Source organism: Myxocyprinus asiaticus, chromosome 11 (genome assembly GCF_019703515.2).
Source record: "Myxocyprinus asiaticus isolate MX2 ecotype Aquarium Trade chromosome 11, UBuf_Myxa_2, whole genome shotgun sequence".
Taxonomy (NCBI): Eukaryota; Metazoa; Chordata; class Actinopteri; order Cypriniformes; family Catostomidae; genus Myxocyprinus; species Myxocyprinus asiaticus.
This window is the reverse complement of record NC_059354.1, coordinates 48,644,071-48,665,596: the sequence shown is the minus strand read 5'-3', so window position 1 is coordinate 48,665,596 and position 21,526 is coordinate 48,644,071. Positions and strand designations below refer to the sequence as shown.

At 34.7% G+C, this 21,526-nt stretch overlaps 1 protein-coding gene across 2 annotated transcripts; it reads left to right on the top strand.

The window, feature by feature from the left end:
* The first annotated feature begins 743 nt into the window (after nucleotides 1-743).
* LOC127448273 (TRAF family member-associated NF-kappa-B activator-like) lies at nucleotides 744-21,176 on the top strand. 2 transcript variants are annotated; one of them, XM_051710684.1, is made up of 8 exons: nucleotides 744-882; nucleotides 3,484-3,619; nucleotides 3,695-3,806; nucleotides 5,277-5,389; nucleotides 7,786-7,853; nucleotides 8,440-8,558; nucleotides 15,643-16,022; nucleotides 20,047-21,176. In XM_051710684.1, the coding sequence occupies exons 2-8, from the start codon at nucleotides 3,521-3,523 to the stop codon at nucleotides 20,209-20,211; spliced, it is 1,056 nt and encodes a 351-aa protein (XP_051566644.1). In that variant the 5' UTR covers nucleotides 744-882; nucleotides 3,484-3,520; the 3' UTR covers nucleotides 20,212-21,176. The 2 variants fall into 2 exon arrangements, with proteins under 2 accessions (XP_051566644.1, XP_051566643.1); XM_051710683.1 differs by having other exon boundaries at nucleotides 744-893.
* Nucleotides 21,177-21,526: the final 350 nt, after the last annotated feature.

Below are 21,526 nucleotides of genomic sequence, written 5' to 3'. Positions count from 1 at the left end.
AACTAGGAATGATTGATGAAAAATGTAAACAGATCTGAAGTCAGCACATATATTTATATATATTTAATCCATTCGCTGGCGAGTTTGATGGCATTTATACCAGTACATCGTTGCAAAAACCTCTTCCTCTAAATTTACATGTTTTCGTGTAGCTTTCTGGTCTGATTTGGTCACAATATTAAAAACTTTGTGAATATCCTATTTGTATGAATGTTTTATATTTTGCATATCAACAGGGGCGTAGCAATCATTTCAAAAGTGAGGGGGACAGAACAATTAACGCAAGACGAACATAAATATATAAGATATATTTTTAAGGCTCTCAATCGATAATTTATTTTAATTTAATTAATTACATGATTGACCAGTGAATTTTAACTTTAGCATTTACACATTTAGTCATTTGCTGTATGAAAGACACAGCGTAAACACATTTGCCCTATGAAAAAGTACAAAGGGACGAACTTTGGTTTTATTGAAAGTGAGGGGGACATGTCCCCCGCATGCCCTGAGTATTCTACGCCCATGCATATGAGTGATATTCCCAAAATAGCTTTGTAAATTAAGTTATTGAAAATTAAGGGGAATAAAAAGAATCTGAATAAACATTAAAACGTAAAAGTGATATAAAAAAGCCCCACTGGATACAAAGCAAAGCAAGAGTGTTACGTATATCAGCAGCTGATTGGCTGTGCTGCAGCAAGCGGAAGTTTAAGGCGAGTGGGGATTCCCCGAGGGAAGTTCCCAGTTCATTGTAAAACATGCAAAATGTACATTTGTACAAAATAGTTCATTTCCTCTCGTTCCAAAATGTACGTGTAGCAGCGTCGCGATGTCCGAACTGCGCAAAAGTATATGTGCTTGGGCTGTTTTGGAGTGAAGGTAAGACTCCTGTGAGTGCAGTGCACTACTGAGTGCACTCAATTCACTTCACTGTGATCATCTATGTAGATGTCTAACGAGTTGCTTTTGGTTTTAGTCGTTAGATTACGCCTCAGACTTTTACCATTAGAAAGTTTAGTTGTGTTACTTTGGTGGCCTCACTGTTTTTGCGCTTATTTATTACATGTTAGATGTAGACTTTACTGTGAATTTCACTATGTTCTTAGAAAACTGTTTTGAAACACTTTAAGGTTGGGTTAGGGTGTGCTGTCACCCTGGGAAGTTGTCACAAGGGCTTTATCTCAGTAGGATTTGAGCTAAAAGTCAAATTACACATATGTGTGTTTTCTCTAGCAGTGGTTTTGTGTTTGTCTACAAACACCTAGTTGAAAACTGGCAGAAATAAGGATATGTTTGTGAATACTATCCACCAAAGAAAAATTCTAATTTCATATTTTTGTAATTGCTTTTGGGGTAAACACAATAAAACCACACAGGCATACATTCTGGCAAGGGTTAACTATATAATGAAGGTAGATTTTACTTGGTTGAACTGTGATTTCAGAACAAGAGTATTGTCTGCAAATGCATGATGTTTTTATATGTTGTAATTTTTACAATTTAATAATTAAAATTGGCCAAAACCATGGTTTGATATATATTTATATACACTACCGGTCAAAAGTTTTGAAACACTTGACTGAAATGTTTCTCATGATCTTAAAAATCTTTTGATCCGAGGCGTATACTTAAATGTTTGAAATTAGTTTTGTAGACAAAAATATAATTGTGTACCATATTAATTTATTTCATTATAAAGCTAAAATTTAATAAAATAAAAATAGAAATGTATGACTTGGACCAAATAATAAAGAAAAGCAGCCAATAAGTGCCCAACATAGATGGGAACTCCTTCAATACTGTTTAAAAATCATCCCAGGGTGATACCTCAAGAAGTTGGTTGAGAAAATGTCAAGAGTACATACAATGAGTAAGTGTTTTGACCGGTAGAGTGTGTGTGTATATATATATATATATATACACACACTGATCAGCCACAACATTAAAACCACCTGTCTAATATTGTGTAGGTCCTCCTCGTGCCGCCAAAACAGCGCCAACCCGCATCTCAGAATAGCAATCTGAGGTGATATTCTTCTCACCACAATTATACAGAGTGGTTATCTGAGTTACCGTAGACTTTGTCAGTTCAAACCAGTCTGGCCATTCTCTGCTGACCTCTCTCATCAACAAGGCATTTCTATCCACAGAACTGTCGCTCACTGGATGTTTTTTGTTTTTGGCACCATTCTGAGTAAATTCTAGAGACTGTTGTGTGTGAAAATCCCAGGAGATCAGCAGTTACCGAAATACTCAAACCAGCCCATCTGGCACCAACAATAATGCCACGGTCCAAATCACTGAGATCAAATTTTTTTCCCCATTCTGATGGTTGATGTGAACATTAACTGAAGCTCCTGACCCGTATATGCATGATTTTATGTACTGCACTGCTGCCACACGATTGGCTGATTAGATAATCACATGGATGATTGTTGGTGCCAGATTTTCACACACAATAGTCTCTAGAATTTACTCCGAATGGTGCCAAAAACAAAAAACATCCAGTGAGCGACAGTTCTGTGGATAGAAATGCCTTGTTGATGAGAGAGGTCAGCAGAGATGGCCAGACTGTTTCAAACTGACAAAGTCTACGGTAACTCAGATAACCACTCTTTATAATTGTGGTGAGAAGAATATCATGTCAGATTGCTATTCTGAGATGTGGGTTGGCGCTGTTTTGGCGGAACGAGGGGGACCTACACAATATTAGACAGGTGGTTTTAATGTTGTGGCTGATCTGTGTATATACTGTATACATATACCTTTTACATTGTTGCCATTTTATGAACTGTTTTAATAATAATTTAAATGTAGCTGAAAAGCCCATGATAGGCTCTTCAATTAGGTTACCATTGTTACAACTTACCCCAAATAGTTTGATGGATATATCAAACTATTACTATGGATAATAGTTGATCCCCTAAAAGTTCAATGTTTGTTCAATGCACTGTATCTTGTTTTTACTCTGCAATACAGAAATGGACATCAAAAATATGCCTACCCTGAAAAATAGCCTATTTTTTACTGGAGTCAAACTTGTGATAACTAGCCCTGTGTTTCCACTACAGACCAAGACATAACTTGCATTACCAGTTTTCTATTTCTGGGCAAATGTTAGATGAATTTGTTTAGGTGTTTTAGCGGTTACTCAACAAATTGATCACCACGCTTTCATAGTTAATGGGAAATTTATTTAAGTCTTGGCAAGTTTAGGACTGTCTCTAAATAGCTAAAACATTATTATTAGTTGCATCTTACATAAAAATGACATAATTTCTTTCAATTTGTAATCATTTATGTGCATATCTAGAACTTAAAACTGTTATGTTGTACTTTCAGTGTATAGTACTTTATTCAGTACTGAATAAATACCTGAGACAATCAGCTAATCATATATACAGTGTATATATATATATATATATATATATATATATAACATGTTATAACATATAAGTATTTGTGTCTCTCTGGGATTAGGGCCCGGGACTGCCCCGTACGGAATGTTACTGAAGGAATGGACAGAAACATCAGTGAGCAGCTCAACAAAGCCTTTGAAGCGTACCGCAATGCATCTATTGAGAAAGACATTGCCAGAAAGGAACTTCAGCACAAGGTTCTGAACTCTGTTTTTATTTCTTCAGTTTGGTGTGTGTGAGAGTGGGCAGACACTAAAACAAATCTATTGCAGACAGAGCAGTATCAACGGCAAAGTCAGCAGCTTGAGAGAAAGATAGAGGAGCAAGCAAAGACCATCACACATCTTAAAGCTCAGCTCAGTTTACTTCAAAAACATGCATCAGGTTAGTAATACCAGTTTTATCCTTGTGAGTTCATATATTGTAAAAAAATAATAAAAAAAATAGTGATTTACTTTGTATACACTTTGTAAAGTAAGTTTAAGCTGTCTGTAAAACTTTAAATAAACTTAGAAAGTTAAGAGTTAATATTTGGACAACCTGCTCATTCTTAATAATTACTTTTTTGCACATTTTAGAATGATAGTAAGGTAAATAAAAAGTATGAGATAACACAGAAATTGAAGTATGGAAATTATGCAGTAGTGAAAAAATATTAAACAAATGAAAACTTATATTTGAGTTTCCTTAAAGCAGTTCCCATGTATGCTGGACATTTGTTGGCTGCTTTTTCTTCACTATCTGCTCCAACTCATTGATTTCATAAAAAATGTAAGTTTTGTCAAAAAATAAATAAAAATAAAAATAAAAATAAAAATAAAAATAAAATCATATATATATATTTTTTTTAAATAAATTTTTTATAATTTTTTATATGAAAATAAAACATTTTTATTTTATATATATATATATATATAAAATGTTTTATTTTCATATAAAAAATTATTAAAAATGTATTTATATTATAAAAATTTGCTATATATTATATGACATTATTATATATTATATTTTATATAAACATTTTACGTTTTATATAAAAGATATTTTTTTTATTAAAAAATATATGCAAATACACACACACATATATATATATATATATATCTCTATCATATGTAGGTACAGTTTTGGTCATAAGCCTTTAGATCAAAAGGTTTTTAAGAGAAACAAAAATTCTGTCAAGTGTGTCCTAAATTCTGACTTGTAGTTTATATTACGTCCATACAAATGTAAATAAAAGATTAAAAGAGAAATATGATCAAATTTATCAGCTTAAATTTCATTTGTCACACTCTTTGTGTTCGCCATTTGTTGTTAAGGCCGTGTTCAGTGAAACATTTAAGACAAATGTAGTTTTTGAAACAATTTCTGAGAGAGCTTTTTTCTTAGAAATGAAAAATACAATCAGTTTAGAAGCATAAATAAGGTAAGTAAGGTGTCCAACTAACGGCTTTTACATGTTTATTTATGGCAAATATATATATATATATAAAAGCTGTTTCTAAAATGCAAATAATACAAACTTAGAAAGCATCAGATTCAGACAGTTAAAAAAGTAAATGGACCTTATGGCCATACAAATATATTGTAAATAGAAAAATTAAAATAAATTATAACACAGTGTAGATGCTTAAACTTCATTTATCACTCTTTATGCCCTCTTTGCTTTTAACATTGCCCAGTAAAGTTAGATTGTATGTTACATAACCATGTATGGTAGGAGACAAAAATTTTATAATAAAACACAATTCTTTGAAGTATTTTCAGATGCATACTTTCTTTTTTAATAGCTAGTATTGTTATTGTTGATGAGTGTGATTGGTAACTGTCCCGGTTCCTTGTCGTACTTTTTTTTAGAGGAGATGAAACTTGGCGAGTCTGCATACAGAAAACAGGAAGTAGAGACCTTGTCACCTAGCGATAATCACTCCGACAACCAGTCCAGTTCCTACAGGACTAACCCTTTCCTGGTGGGTGTTTCCTCTTACTGTCAATAAAAAGTGATCTGACTGTGGTCAATCTTTAATGTCAGAGTTTTACATTTAATAAAACACTTAAAGGGATAGCTATTCACTTTCATTGCATCTTTTATCCATGTAAATCCAAGTAAATAGTGACAGAACTTTTGTTTTTGGGAGAACTATCCCTTTAAGCAACTTTTATATGTAGAAAAGTCTTTGCATTACATAACACAATTTCAAACCAGTGCATTTATTTTAAAGAAACATACTACAAACACTTTTCAAGCAAAACATGGCACAAAAAGAAGTTTGTCTGGTTGCAAATTATTAAACAATAAACACACTGTTCAAAATGAAGACAAATCATATTTGGACACTTTTTAAGTTGTCAAATGGTAGTGGAACATGCATACATCCACTAAGAATCACCTTGACACCAGTTGTTTAAAAATAATTGCAAAAATTGACTCAAGCATCATTTGTTTGCAGATGCCACATGCTTTGATTGTATAGTATGTAATGCAGTGTCATTCAGACATTGGGCCGCTGTATGAATGTGCACATAATTGGGATTTTATTTCAGTTTGTTGTTTAAATGCACATTTGATTCAGATGTAATTGTAAAAGAAAGGGCTTCTCCGACTATGACCCCCACACTTCCCAGTCTTTATATTGTGTTATCATTGTTAACTGCCTGTAAGTAGAAAACGAACCTAATAGCTAAGTTTACAGTGCTTTGCTAGTTATCCACAGTTCATTTGAGGGTTAAATTGTGAGAAATGTGCGAAAAAGATGTAGTTCTCTCTCTTCACAGTTTGATATCATTTTTCATCGCTATCTGTCCATAGTGAGAATGCTTCTCTAATTGAATCCAGTGTGATAATTCTTCTCAATTGTTTTCAGCTTATAGGTGCATGTTTGAACCCACAGAGGGCAGTAGATCATAATGCTTTCGTCTGGTCGAGCTGCACATTAACCAGTGAAGCACAGGCTTGGAGATTTGAGTTCTCTCCTTTGAAAGGAGGTGTCACTTTTTTAGATGACTGTTACTCAAATATGTAGAAATAACAGTTTGAAATGGCTACTTTCTCTTTTTCCTGAACTTAATCTTGAGTAGATAATGGTCTCTAGTATGCTCTAGTATACAAAATCTGTAGTGCGATTGTTAATGGAACAGTTTGTAATTATTCGATCAAAAAACATATAAACACTTGAGTCAGAGGTATAATTCAGGTAGGTTTTTTGTTTTTGTTTGGTGTGGATTTGTACAGGCTTTTTAAATTATATTCAGCTCAGTTGAGAAAGCTTGGTGAATCTCACAAAACTTGTCAAGAACATGTTTGGGTCATTTTTTTTATTTTATTTATATATTAAAAAAAATATATATATATATATAATATATATATAATTGTATTATTTAATAAAAAATATATATATATTTTATATAAAAATATATATATTTTTTATTTTTATATAAAAATTATCAAAATAAATAATACTTGTTTAATATTTTATATAAAAGTAATATGATATATTTTATATAAAATATAAATATTTTATTTAAAAATATATAAAATGTTTTATTTTTATATAAAATGTATATATTTTTTATCTAAACAAATAACATTTTGCAGTATATAATAATAATATTATTATTTATAAAAATGAAGCCTGTTTTTAGGAACATTAAGATGTTTTGCAGTGTCATATTTTATGATTATTATTATTATTATTTTTATTTATTTTTAATTTTCTCCTCGTTTCTCCCCAATTTGGAATGCCCAATTCCCAATGCGCTCTAAGTCCTCGTGGAGGCGTAGTGACTCACCTCAATCCGGGTGGCGGAGGACGAAACCGTCAGTCCGCGAATCTTAACACGTGGATTGTTGAGCGCGTTAACACGGAGACCTAGCGCTTGTGGAGGCTTCACGCTACTCTCCGCGGCATCCACGCACAACTCAACCCCCACCTAGAGCGAGAACCACATTATAGTGACTACGAGGAGGTTAACCCAACAAGACTCTACCCACCCTAGCAACTGGGCCAATTGGTTGCTTAGGAAGCCTGACTGGAGTCACTCAGCATGCCCTGGATTCAAACTTGTGACCCCAGGTGTGGTAGTCAGCGTCTTTTCTTGCTGAGCTACCCAGGCCCGTGTCATATATAATTATGACAATTAAGCACATATTCAACCCCAGGATTCTACTGAATTATCATGAAAAAAATGTCACAATGGAAAACATTTATTAATGGTCCTAAAATGAGTTTTACTGTATTTATGCAAAGTAAAATGTTTTAAATAAATGTGAAATATTTTAACCCTACTTTGGTGTGCTGATAAATTTATTTTGAGTTTTGTTTATTTTGATTTGTAATTCTTTTTATCTTATATTGTTTTTGTGCAGATAAAGGAACCCACAGAGAATTTCGGGATGCTTCCCACCATGATTTCTGCCACTTGCGTAATAAAGAGGTACAAGATTAATTTCACTTAATTGAATTAATTACTAAAGAAGGATTTTACACTCCAGTTCCACATGCACCCAGACTAAATATTTGACCACGAACTAAAACAACTGATTAACTCGGTGAAGTCTGTTGGAGGTTGGAATTGGCAGATCAGTTTTACTGTTGTCAGATATTTGCTCTTGCAAAGTATATATTGTATAATATCTGAAGAACACTATGCAAACTAGCTGAACTGATTCAGAAACAACAGCCCTGAAATCTCATGCTTATGCAATACTAATGCAGTTCTGCTGATTTGGGATCAGTTTTTTTGGCCTCTGTTGCTACAAAAGGTACGCTGACCTTAAATCAACTTAAATCTTGTGAACATTTAAGCAAGTAGTCTTAATATCTTAATAAAGCAAATAGTATTTTAACTTAATCCTTAAGTGGGAACTTTTATTTATTTCTAATTTCTATAATAGATATATTATATGTATAGGATATAATACTCCTTCGACAGTAACTGGATTTAACTGAATAGAATTTTTTTTATTGGGAAAGACCCAAGCAGACATTATTTTCATGACTTCTCTTTCTCTTTTGCACAGTGAAGATGTTCTGGACACTCTGCAGGAAATCCAGGGGACTTTCCAGAGGATTCAAACCTTAGCGAGACGACAGAAAGATTACCTGAAGAGAATACACAAAGGAAACGAATCCGCTAATGGTAACAGCCTTTTTAGAGCCTCATTTGAAATTTTGGACTAATGTCTTTTATTAAATTATAGCTGTTATACCACCTCACCCAAGTGCATTTCGTTCCGTTCTAATTAAATTAGGTAAAATGAAAATTAATGCAATTAATTCGGAAATGTCACAACAAATTTGTAATTATCTAACTAGTAGTTTAATGCAGTATACTAGTAATTATACATTTCAGCGTTGGTTCCTGCACGCAGTTAAAAGCAGAACTACTTGATGCAAAGCCATGGTGTAAAGGCTCTTTACTCCATTGACCTTTGACCTCTGCGCAGCATTAAAATAGACTACGCCGATGAACATGTTCAATTATCACTTTGATAAATGTTGTTTTGAAGCCGCACACGATTACACAATTACGTGTCCTCTGTGAAATGACTTGGGAAAACAATACGCCAGTGAGATGTATTTTTGGACGTGGTAGAATGATGGAAAGTGTGCAGAAAACACAGTGTCTTGCCCTGTGGATCAGTCATGTGTATTAAAACGTAATCAATTAAACGTGTTGCTTGTTAAGGCAAGCGTTACTATTACTATTGTTCATACTTGGGGTTAGGTGTTCTGTGGAGGAGAGGTGCGCTATTACATTCTAAGTGACTGGATTTACAACTTCTGCCTAGCAGAGGATAAAACGGGTGACTTGCATTGAAAAAGCCCCAAGCCATATTTAGCGACCATAAAATTATAAAGACTTGGTGGTGAGCTTTTTTTATTTTTTGACCCCTAGCATCCACCTACTGTAGTAGCCACCCCAAACACCCTCGCAACCACTTAGCAATTTGCTCAAATAAGTCTTGGAACACATTAACAACTGAATGGCAACATTCTAGCAACCATCCACAACACCCTAACTTCTTGGCGGTGACTTTTGTTATCATATACTCACCCTCATGTCGGTCCACCCTATGTTACTTTCTTCCGTGCAACACAAAAATGTTTCATACAATGAAAGTGGATGGTGATTTATATTATCAAGCTCCAGAAAGGACAAATAAAAGCACCAAAAAAAGTTTATAAAATACAATTAAAGCACCTTAAAAGTAGTCCATACGACTCGTGCTACATTCCAAGTCTTCTGATGTCATCTGATAGCTTTTTGTGAGGAACAGGCTTAAATTTAAGTCGTTGATCACTAATAATCTTCCCCACCTCTGTAGCTCTTAAATCTAATGTGTGATCGCCTAATATATTTTAACTTGCTGAGTAGCTATTGGTCACATAACATAGGGCTGAACGATTAATCGAAATAAAATCGAAATCACGAAATAACCCAGTGCGATATCAACCCATGAGGGCTACGATTTAATGAGATAGATAAATAGTCTGAATGTGCTGTCCGCTGTGCTGCGCTTATGTGCTCGGCTGTTTTGTCTGTAGTTTGTAGTGCTTTCTTAAATTAATGTAAACGGGGTCAGTGTCTTACATATGTGGTTTCAGAGCGGTTCTGTGCTCGATGCACACAAATTCTTTCTGTTTGGTGCCCTGTGGGACCGATGTGCTCTGAGTTCGGTTCAGTGTGCTAACGTGCGCTGAGCGCATTATATTTAAAGCACACCAGAATTACTTTAATTGCACATTTGATTAATTTCACATATGTTTGGCAGCTAAAACTTACTATACAAATCCAAAATAACCCCATCAGGGTTTTTTGCAGACAGAAAGGGTCATGAGAGCAATTCACAGCATTAAAAGGCTGTTGTCAACTTTTTTCTGCCAAAAGAAAGGCTTGAGGGTTTAACTGGACTGCATAGCAATGCCAAGAGCAAATTAAGAAATGATTAAAGAAATAAATTGCTATTGAAAATAATATATGAAAATAATAATAGTAAATTATTATTATTATACAAAAATAATCTTGGGGATGCACCGATATGACATTGTTTTTGCCTGATGCTGATACCGATAACAATATTTTGTCTCTGGCTTTATTTTGTCATCAGATCATTGGTTTACTTAAGAATTATTCTTTGAAACTGTGCAAAGATTGGATCTGTTGAAGACATGACAGGGCAAAATTTTAAAGAGAGCCACAATAAAAGATAAATAGAAGAGAAACATATTTAAAAAGATACAAAATATAAGAGTTATTTGGTACTTTTAAAACATTTTTGCACTTCTGTTTTTGCAGTTTAAAACAACAGGACTCACATTTTACACGTATGTATTGTATATAATAGACCATTACCGATTCATACTATGCATATGTTGGGCAATTCCTCAGAAATGTCAACCACATCATGGAAAAATATAAAGATTTAACCAAAGGAACAAAACCCCCTTTTAAATTCTGTATTATATTGATATAATGGATAATGGCATCCAGACCGCTAGAGGGCGCCGCTTGCTCACGAAGTCCTGACTGAAGCGCTGAATGCAGACTATATAAGGTTTAATAATCGGGCAAGGCCAGGGCTCGAGTTGAGGGGGGATGCCAGGGGATGCCATCCCCCTTGTCAAAATCAAATCAAATCACTTTTATTGTCACACAGCCATATACACAAGTGCAATGGTGTGTGAAATTCTTGGGTGCAGTTCCGATCAACATAGCAGTCGTGACAATGATGAGACATATACCAATTTACAATAACATCACATTAACACAACACAATTTAAAGTTTATTGTGTTGCAAGAAATACCAAAAAGCATCCCCCTTGTAAAACCACCATCCCCCCTTACCATCCCCTTTAGATCAATTGTGTCATGTATTACTTAGAACTAATTATGCAAGTAAAATATTTAAAATTTAATTTTAGTACGTTTGATAAATAACCGACTTTAAATAAGGGCGATTAGCCGGTCAGAATTAGATTTCGACGTGTGAGGTTGCCAGATTTCTATAGGTGAAATCCCCCAATCAGATCTGGACACTTGTACAGTTTGGATATATACTGCCAGGGTGACACTTTAGTTCCACGCACTTTCAAACATGGTCAAGTAGTAGATTGGAGTAGAAGAAATGCGTGTCTGCAGTGGGCGAGCGATCTAGAAAAAAAACCTTTTCATGATCATAACGTGGATTCATTTTACAAGATTCATCATAAAACACAATAACAGAGGGTAACAGGTGCATATCATGGCCATGTGTCCTAAGGGTCAATGAAGTGATGCTCATTTTTGTCCAGATCTATTCAACTAAAAATACATAAAAAAAATGCAATTCACACAAACCATTTACTTGAATGCACCTCTTCTATGATGAACATTTTTCTTTCAAGTCAAAATCTCAATAAAAGCTGAAATTCCTGAAAAAAGAAATGTTGGCATGACTAGTGCAGAATAATCTTTTATTATTATTTCTTTAAAAAATAAGCAGTGCAACAATTGTGTTTTAAAATATGATTAAATACGTTTTTGTCCACCAAATCAAAGTCATTTGGTGTAACCAACATGTAGGTAGTTATTTTGTTGTTTATGTTGACCATAAATACCATAAAACAGAGCAGACACCTTTAGACCCTCAAGATTGAGCATGAAGTTTTAAAAAACATCTGATATTTATTTTGACATTTTTATGAAAGGGCGCATTTTGTTCATGTGGTGTAACCCTGAGAAAACTTCTTGATATTTTTGACTCAAAAATTCATAATATTTATAAAAAAAAAAATAAAAAAATGATCTTTAAAAATGTGTTTGAAAACTTTTTGGAAATGAATAATTAAGTTGTTTTTACTCTCATGTATTAAAAGCGCAAAGAAAGCATTATAATACTTTTTACTTAATGGTTACATCACATGACAATTTTAAAGTGATTTCAGTCTTAATTCAATCAGTCATGCAGCATTAATTGATACCATACCAATGTCTCAGAAGTCAAAGTCTGCTGGTTTCAAAGTGTTTCGGATGGCTTCCCAAAGTGTGTTACTAACAAATTATAAATAAACCATCGTTTTTTTTATATCGCCGTTTTCATGCTTTTAGCCGATATGCTGATGGTTTTAATTTGTCAATAATTGGCCGATAAATATCAGTAACCGATATTTCATTAAATCACTAACATTTGTATAATAATTTCTTAAAACTATTATTATTATTATTATTATTATTATTATTATTAAATTCAAATAATATAATATTCAACTTGACTGGGTTTAAAAAAAAATATTGATGAAAAGTATGCTGACCAATTGGACCAAAAAAATAAAAGAAATGTACACAGCGGACAGATACAATGTGGCTGTGATTGTTTTATTTTATTTATTTAATTGGGTTATTTTTAAGAGGACTCTATAAGTGTGAATACCCTTTCTAGAACAGTATTTCCGGTCGGCAGTAGAGCATGGGGAAAACTTTTTTATGTTTATCGTGTCGCAGTTCAAATTGCCATCGCAATCATTTTCAAAGTAATCGCAATTAGATGTTTGTCCAAATCGTTCAGGCCTAACATAACATGTGAAAAGCAATGGTGTTTGGCATCAATGAAATCAAACCCGGCACCATTTTCAAATTTAACAAAGTGCCAATGAGATTTGAGAGCATTGATGGAGGGGAAGATTATCAATGAAGGAACTTTTCCTCCACGGTGTAGGAATATAGTTGTGTAAACTACTTCTATGGGCCTTTCTTGTCCTTTTTAGAACTTGGTATGTAAATCACCATCAAATTTTATTGTATGGAAAAGAGTAGGTTGGTCATTCTGCATAAGATCTGCTTTTGTGCTCCTCGGAAGAAAGAAAATAATACGTGCCAGGGTGAGTGAATGACAACAAAGCTTTGTTCAGCTTTGGTTGAACAGTTCCAGATAGATAGATAGCCATCACAAAAATCCATATCCATCTCTCTCCTATTCTTTTAGCAAGTGACTCTGCTCTGGAGATATGAGGTAATGCAATTTCTTCTCACAATGATCTCAGACTTGCTGTCCATGTAAAAATGTCTCTGCATACCGTAGTGCTGAATTATGGATAACAGTCATTGAAACTGAGCCATTCTGTGATCATTATGATCTGATAATGTTACATTACTAACTCCACTTGCCTTTAGTTTTATCACAGACTTTGATCAGAAAGCTTTAAAGGAGAATTTCGAGCTCTGTAGTTGATTTTAATTGGCAGGCGGCGTGGTGTGGTGGCAGGGGCTGACGCAGTTGTTATGGTAGAGCAATTCTCACTGCATTGTTTGGTGCTAAAATTGACAGAGTTCCTCATTAATAGTCAGCGTTGCATGGTGTGCATATCACTGCTGTGCTTTCTTTGCATATGCATACTAATGTCCTTATATCTATATGAGTGAGAGCAAGAGAGACAGACTTATATGAGAGAAAATAAAGGTATTTTGAGAGTTAGGCCTGTCCTTTTTTTCTGTCAAAGGAATGTTCTGTGTTCAATAGTTCTATCAACAGCATTTGATAATGTCGCTATAATATAACGTTATATGTAAAAGCGGTAAATTTTGCATTTACCCTCCTATTGCGTTTCGAATCTGCATACTTTTGCATTCACGGGTCAATTTTGACCCGGTAGAATTCAAGCTTCTAAATCATTCATAACTCTATGGTTTCACCTAAAACTGTATTGTAAGTCATTATTAATTTCTTAACTGTTCATAAATGTAAAAACATTGTAATGTGAGTTGCATGGCGCAAAAGCTGCAAGGCGCGAGGCGAAAGTGTGAGTGCGAGGCGACCGTCTGTGTTCAGCGACTGCTACCGGGTCCTTGAATAACGTATAATGTGCAAGTAAGGGCAGCCAGTAGAGTTTCTGGTGCCCCCCTAGGGTAAGATGGTGCCTCCCTAGGGAGTTGATGCCCTACGCAGACTGTGTAATATGCGTATAGGGAGCGGTGGCACTGAGCAAAACGTGTGATACATGTGAAGACATCATTTTTTTCAACATTTCTGTAAAATGTTATCTAAATATAACATCATTTACAATTTATATTATCATCTAATGTCAGAATTACTAGTAATTTGAATTCATTTCCTATTACTCATAACTACTTAATACAGCTTGATGGTCAAAATGTATTAAACCAGCGTATTCTTTCTCAACTAAACACCATCAAAACAACTGTACAATTCAAGTATACAACATTAATACGTCTTTACTGTGTTTTTAAGCAAAATCTATTCTATTTACATGCGTGAGTACACTGCCAAAATAAATGGAATAAATCAACGTAATATCATGTGAAAAGCCACGATTGATGCCCGGGTCAAAATTGGCCTGCCAACACAAAAGATGTAACACTTTTTTTAGTGGTTATATCTCTTAAACAATTTAATTAAAAACTTGGTGCATTTTGAACATTTGGTTCCCATACTAAAAACTAAGTGTTATTTAAAAATTATTATCTACCTTTTCCGTGTAAAAAATGACCCGAACGGAATTGGAGGGTTAAATGCACAAGGATACCAGAAAGAGACAGTTTACATGGAGCAAACTCTTTTGAATTGTTTGAAACAATTACATTAGATTATGACAAGTCTTGCGATCAAAAATGGATAGATGGAGTGCAACAGAAGGCAGGGGTATCGTGACACGGTTTTAAAAGTTGAGCTGCTTTTATCTTAAAAATCCTGCGTTCATGGCGCGAGATGCTGAAAAAACATGAAGACGCGACATGACCATTATATTCCCTCCATTTGATACATACGTACATTGACCAAATGTTAAAAAAGAGCGCAGACTTTAGAGCAAGATATAAAACAATATTACAGTACATGCAATTGTAAAGCCATTTTTTGTGTATTTAAAGTTTTACTCTTCTACCACACTAAGGTCTTTGAATTATCTTTATTTGAGGGCTTTTCTCAGTAAATATTGATATAGGAGATGTCATTATTTCTGATTAGGTTTCAACAATTAAGCTGCATATCATTTAGTTAACTTGATTAAATGTTTTAATCGATTGTCAGCCCAAGTCCAAATGCTTTGGTCTTCATTTTGAACAATACATATACGTTTTATCATTTGAAACAAACTTCTTTTTGCTTGAAAATAGTGTTTGTTTTTTGTTATGTGATGAAAAGACTTACAAGTGTGCATTTTTAAGTGTGGTTTAAGTGTCATTTTGGGGCCACTGTATATAAACATCTTTGAAATGTTGTCTCCAGAACAGTTTTCAATGCCCATCCAATGCACAGATGACACGACGGAACAGGCTGAGGTGCCCTTTTCCAAACCACTAAAACCAGAAGTTGACAACACATTATCCTCCACATCTCTTGCATCATGTGGCGCTGTTCTAGATGACGGCCTTTTTGATTCGCTAAGAGTCCTGAGTGTCAAGTTTCCCCCGAGTACAGACTCCGAATACGACTTTCTGAACAGTACACAGGATAAACAAGTGGACCTGTCCCTGCACAGGCCCAACCATGGAGACCACGTACACACGTTGAGGGAGGAGTCTTACTCATCATACCCCACGCCCACTCCATCCACTCACACATCCGCGTCTTCTGCGGCGCACGAAAATGTACGAGGACCCCAACAGGTAAGATGAGCATTCACACGCGAGATCTGAAATTAACACTCGCCAAGCTCCAAATGCTTGCAAAAATTTACTTTTGAGAGTAAATAAAACGTAATCAAACCAGTTGGCTGAAAACTTTATTAGGAACAACATATCTCAGGGATTGTTCACACCAAACATGCTTTTGCGTTTGTCTTCGCGGATTTTAAATGTGAACATGCACTGTTTTTTTCACCTTTTTTCAGGACTGAGTGAAATATATTTATTAGCATTTTTATCCTGTTCATCCGCCATGCTTAATGTAATTTTTTCAACCTAGTCCCATAGCATGAGCTACATTTTTGCAAAATGAATTTTACATGCCGAATTCTACGTTTCGCTGCAGTTTCCTGGTGAAATACAACAACTGCATTTTATTCACTTTCACACAAATCATGAGTACAACGATATATTTTAACGCTTGTATTACAGACTGACCTACATTTACACACTTATTCCAATGTGATTAGCTTGCGCGGTAGCTCACCTGATAGAGTGTTGGACTTTAGACTCGGAAGTATGTAGTTGAGACCAGTTAAGCACACAAGCTAACACAGGAGACAAGAGTGTCATAGAAGCAACATGAGATGACATGGTTGCACGAGAAAATGTGCTTTTCAGGTCGCATTTTGTTCTAGGACACTACCGGTTAGGTTTAGGTGTTTGTTTAGGGTAAGGATATCTGTTTTGTTCACCTCTTATTTGTTTTCAGGAATCTATTGATTAGATTTAGGTTAACGTTTTACACATTAAAACCTCCATATTCACCCTAAAAACCTTGTCTGATTACAAAATCCAATTTACACGCTTTTTCCACCCCCGCTGGGAAAACAGCGAAACGTGTTATAAGGCACATAATTTCATTTTGCAAAAATATTGCCATGGCCATGTAATGTTTATGAGACCAGGCTGTTGTTTTACACCGGGTCCGTCGTAATGCATTCTACGATTACCTTCTCCACGAAGGGTGTGTGCGACGCTACCTTACAATTTGGGCAAAACAGTGTATATTAGGCACCATTCACAACGAATGCTTTTTGTGTCTGTTTGCAATGTTTTTCTTTGTTTACATGCGCTAGACGGACATCCTTGACTGTTGTGCTGCATCTTGCAGTTTTTTAGCATCTCGTGCAGGAGCGCACATTTCTAGACGCTGTGTCAAGTTATAAAGAACTTAAACTTTTTAAAACGTGTCTCGGGAAACCTGCTTTCTGTTATAGCCGTTGTGCGTCGTCTAGCTTTTCTTAGCGCAAAAATGCATTTAGTGCATGTATTGCATATTTAAAAAGAAATATACAGTACTCTAGTTGAGAGAATGTTTGCATGCTTACAATTGCGCAAACCCCCATACTACAATACAAAGAACACAAACTCAATGTTAAATATATTCGCAGCTTGTACAATTGCACAGGAAATCTGATTAGACACACGTAAAGAAGACAGATAAAAGAACCCTGTTGTTTTTACCTGTCCATATGGAGAACTGCAAGACTCACACCTATTATGTAAGCCTCACATCTGCATGGGGATTCAGCGCCATTCCATTTAGGATGTCAATTAGGATGTGCTAAGACCACAGAGAGCTGTGAATCACATATTACCTCGTCTTCTGTGTTGTCGTACTATTACACTCGTTTCCGGACTGTTCTTTTCGCTCTCTTCTATTTTAAAAGTGTTACAGATAGCTACCTGGGCTCATCTGTTTTAAGAACATGAAAAAATAGTGTTGCTAGCAAACACACATTTCAAACGGAATGACTAAATTATGAAGTGTAAATGTAGTGTTATCAAAATGCTCTTAAGAGCATTGACTTTTATTTTCATCAAGTGCTGTGTGCAGTTGGCCAGATCTTTATATACCAAGATAACTGACTGATTATAAAGTCTGTTATTTCGGTTATCATATGGCAGTGTGCAATTGTGGATAGCATAAAAAATAGCATGTGAAATAAATGATCAAATTAAAAAATAACGGCTTTCTCACTAGGTATTAAATGGTTGGGGAGAATGAAACTCTGTATTCGGTCCTGCAGTAATAATGACGCTTGTGTGAGACATTCTAGACATGCAAAGCCACAACTCCATCAAGAAAAGGCATTAGAAATGCCAATAAGCTTTTGAACTGTTACACAGTAGAAACAAATCTAGCTTTTAATAATCAGGGCATGTTTCCACAGGGTTATTCCATGTCAAATCAACCAAATTTCAGAAACTTTCCAGGTTGAAATGTTTATGTTGTTAATACTTTTTCTGGAGAAAGATGAACATAAATGAAGATGTGAAAAGCCAACATTTTTAGAGGGGGGTCAAAATGACAATTTACCTTTTGGTGCACTTTGCAAATCTTATGCATCTTAGTTGTGCAGATGTACATTTCTGAAATCCACAAACTAGATATAGGCATTGCACTTGCTGAGAGCCACATGTCGCTTACTCTTAATAGTAGTTTATTTTTGGACCCTCAAAAATCAAGATTTTGACATAATTGTTTTAATGCAAATAAATAAAGGTACATTTCTGGTTTCAACATTATTTGTACTTCAGACCTATGTTTTGTTAGAAAAGAAAAACTAGCTTCATACCATGTGACCCACATTTGGTTTTCGACCATTGAAAATGGGTCAAAATGATTTTCTTTTTTTGGATGGAGCCACATTGAGAGACCCATATCTCTGGGATTTCACCATAAAGGGTCTTAAAAATGAAGATATAAAAAGAAAAGATTGTTCTGAATCAGAATGTACACCTCTGAAGTGAGAGGCACACCAACTTTGGAAAAAACAACTTTGTTTGTAAAAGACCTGCCAATCTCTGTATAAAAATAAAATAATGATGCTGCCACCTTTCTAAGGTTATTTTTTTCCCAAAATCATAGATGGAAATAATCATTTTGAAGCACTGAAATGGACAGGTTGAACTTACCAACTCACTAATGAAGTTTAAATTTGGGGTGCTATTAAAACATCTCAAACATCACATCTTAAAGAGAAAGCTTGGGAAAACACAAGGAAAACTTAAAGGGATAGTTCACCCAAAAATGAAAATTCTCTCATTATTTACTCACCCTCATGCCATCCCAGATGTGTATCAATTTATTTCTTCTGCTGAACACAAATGAAGATTTTTAGAAGAATATTTCAGCTCTGTAGGTCTATACAATGCAAGTGAATGGTGACCAAAACTTTAAAGATCCAAAAAGCACATAAAGGCAGCATATAAGTAATCCATACGACACCAGTGGTTAAATCCATGTCTTCAGAAGTGATATGATAGGTGTGGGTGAGTCACAGATCAATATTTAAGTCCTTTTTTTTTATTATGAATCTTCGCCTTTGACCAGCCCTGACCAGTAGGTGGCAATATGAAAAAGAATGCAAATCACCAGAAAGCAAAAGAAGAAGAATGTGAAAGTGAAAGTGGAGATTTATAGTAAAAAAAAAAACATCCTCACCAACACCTATCATATCACTTCAGAAGACATGGATTTAACCACTGGAGTCATATGGATTAATTTTATGCTGCCTTTATGTGCATTTTTGGCAATTTGAAGTTCTGGTGGTCACCATTCACTCACATTGCAAGATATTCTTCTAAAAATCTTCGTTTGTGTTCTGCAGAAGAAAGAAAGTCATACACATCTAGGATGGCATGAGGGTGAGTAAATGATGAGAGAATTTTCATTTATTGGTGAACTATCCCTTTAATGGCCAAATTAATATGTGCATTACCATAATTGCAATATTCATAATTTAATTTAATATCCCCAGCAAAGTCATCACAAATGTATCATGAATATTCAATATATCGCCCAGCCCTATTTTCACGTTATTTTTTATATAAGTTTTTTCAAACAACTTACTTATCCTGCACTTTTGAGTACGGATGCATGTGGAATAGTTTAATCTTGGCTTTTATTTACCCAAGATTATCTAATGCCAGCTTAATCAATGAATAATTGTCTCTTGCTGCCCTCGCTGCTGTCTAATGTCCTCTTGTCTGTGTCCAGCTTTTTTGGACCCCAGACCTCCCGGACATGTCCTCCCAGGCGTCAGTGACAGACGCGCAGCAGATGAGCAGCAAAGAGAAGTGTGCCTTTTGCAAGGATGATGTATCCCCAAATCACATGTATAGCCACCTCAATTCACACTTCAAGAACAAAGCTGGCGATTGACAAACGCGGGCAAGGGGCCGCCCGCAGGACTGCAAAGGGGCTTTATTCGTGGTTTTGTCGAGTAGCGTGATACCCGTCAGAACACATTTGCTCATGTCCTTCAGTGACACCATGAAGAGAGCGGAACCTTCCACGCTCATTTATTTAATTAGGAGAACTTTAAACGGTTCATTTTAGGCCTGTTATGTCTTAATTAATATTTTTATTTGCTGCATTTTATTTGGAGGCATTCTGATGACAGTTTACTTTGCGGTGAAGACATGCTTCCTTTAATTTTAAAGTAATTTAATTCAAGATGGCAATATAAAGGACATTCATATCTCAGAGGAACTATCTCATGATTGTAAATGCTGTTCATGTGAGGTCAGTCCAATGCTGTATCTTTTGAGAATTAAATGTCACAGCATTTCATTTTTAGACACCCTTTAAATCTGTTTCTTCAAATATTTCCAAAACTAAAGAACACTTTTATGTTTGCATTTATTAAATTAAAAGCAAAACATCAATTTCTTTTGTCTTTAAAAAGGGTTAGTACCCCCAAAATTGGAAAATATGTCATCATTTACTCAAGCTCAAGTCGTTCCTAACCTATAAAACCTACATGGAACACAAAAAGAGAATGTTATAGACTGACAGCCTTGGTCACCATTCACTATTATTGTATGCAAAAAAAGATGCAATGAAAACATTATGCCTAATATACAATTTTGTGTTGCATAGAAGAAAGAAAAAAGTCTAGTTTTGGAATGACATAAAGGTGTGTAAATGATAACAGAATTTTATTGCCATGTTGTCTCAAGCCATGTGTGTGTATATATAAATATATATTACATTTTGTGAATATATTTACCTTGTTGTGATTACATTCTTTTCAGGCATAAAGGGGACCAAGGCTAGTTGTCACACAAAGAAGTCACTATGTCAGGCTGTCACAATTCCAATTACATAAATGTGTATTTTCTCTATCAGTGGTTTTTGTTGGTTTCAAACACCTTTTGTCTTAAATGTCTTAAATTAAAATCATTTTTAACCTGAAGACATTTTTCATAAATGTCAGGTCAGGGCAGGTTGTCACATTTATTGGGGCAAGATGCCATGCGTTTTATATGTTGTATATTTTATAGAATGTATTTACATCTGTTATGGAATTACAGCATCTTTTGCCAAAACAATTATTTTATTTGACATTTTGGCTTTCATGAATTGTTTTGAAAAATTACTGTTTAAATTTTGCTGAAAAGCCAAAAAAAAAAAAAAAAGGCTATTTAATGGCACATTCCCATTGTGACAACTTACCCCATATAATGTGACACAA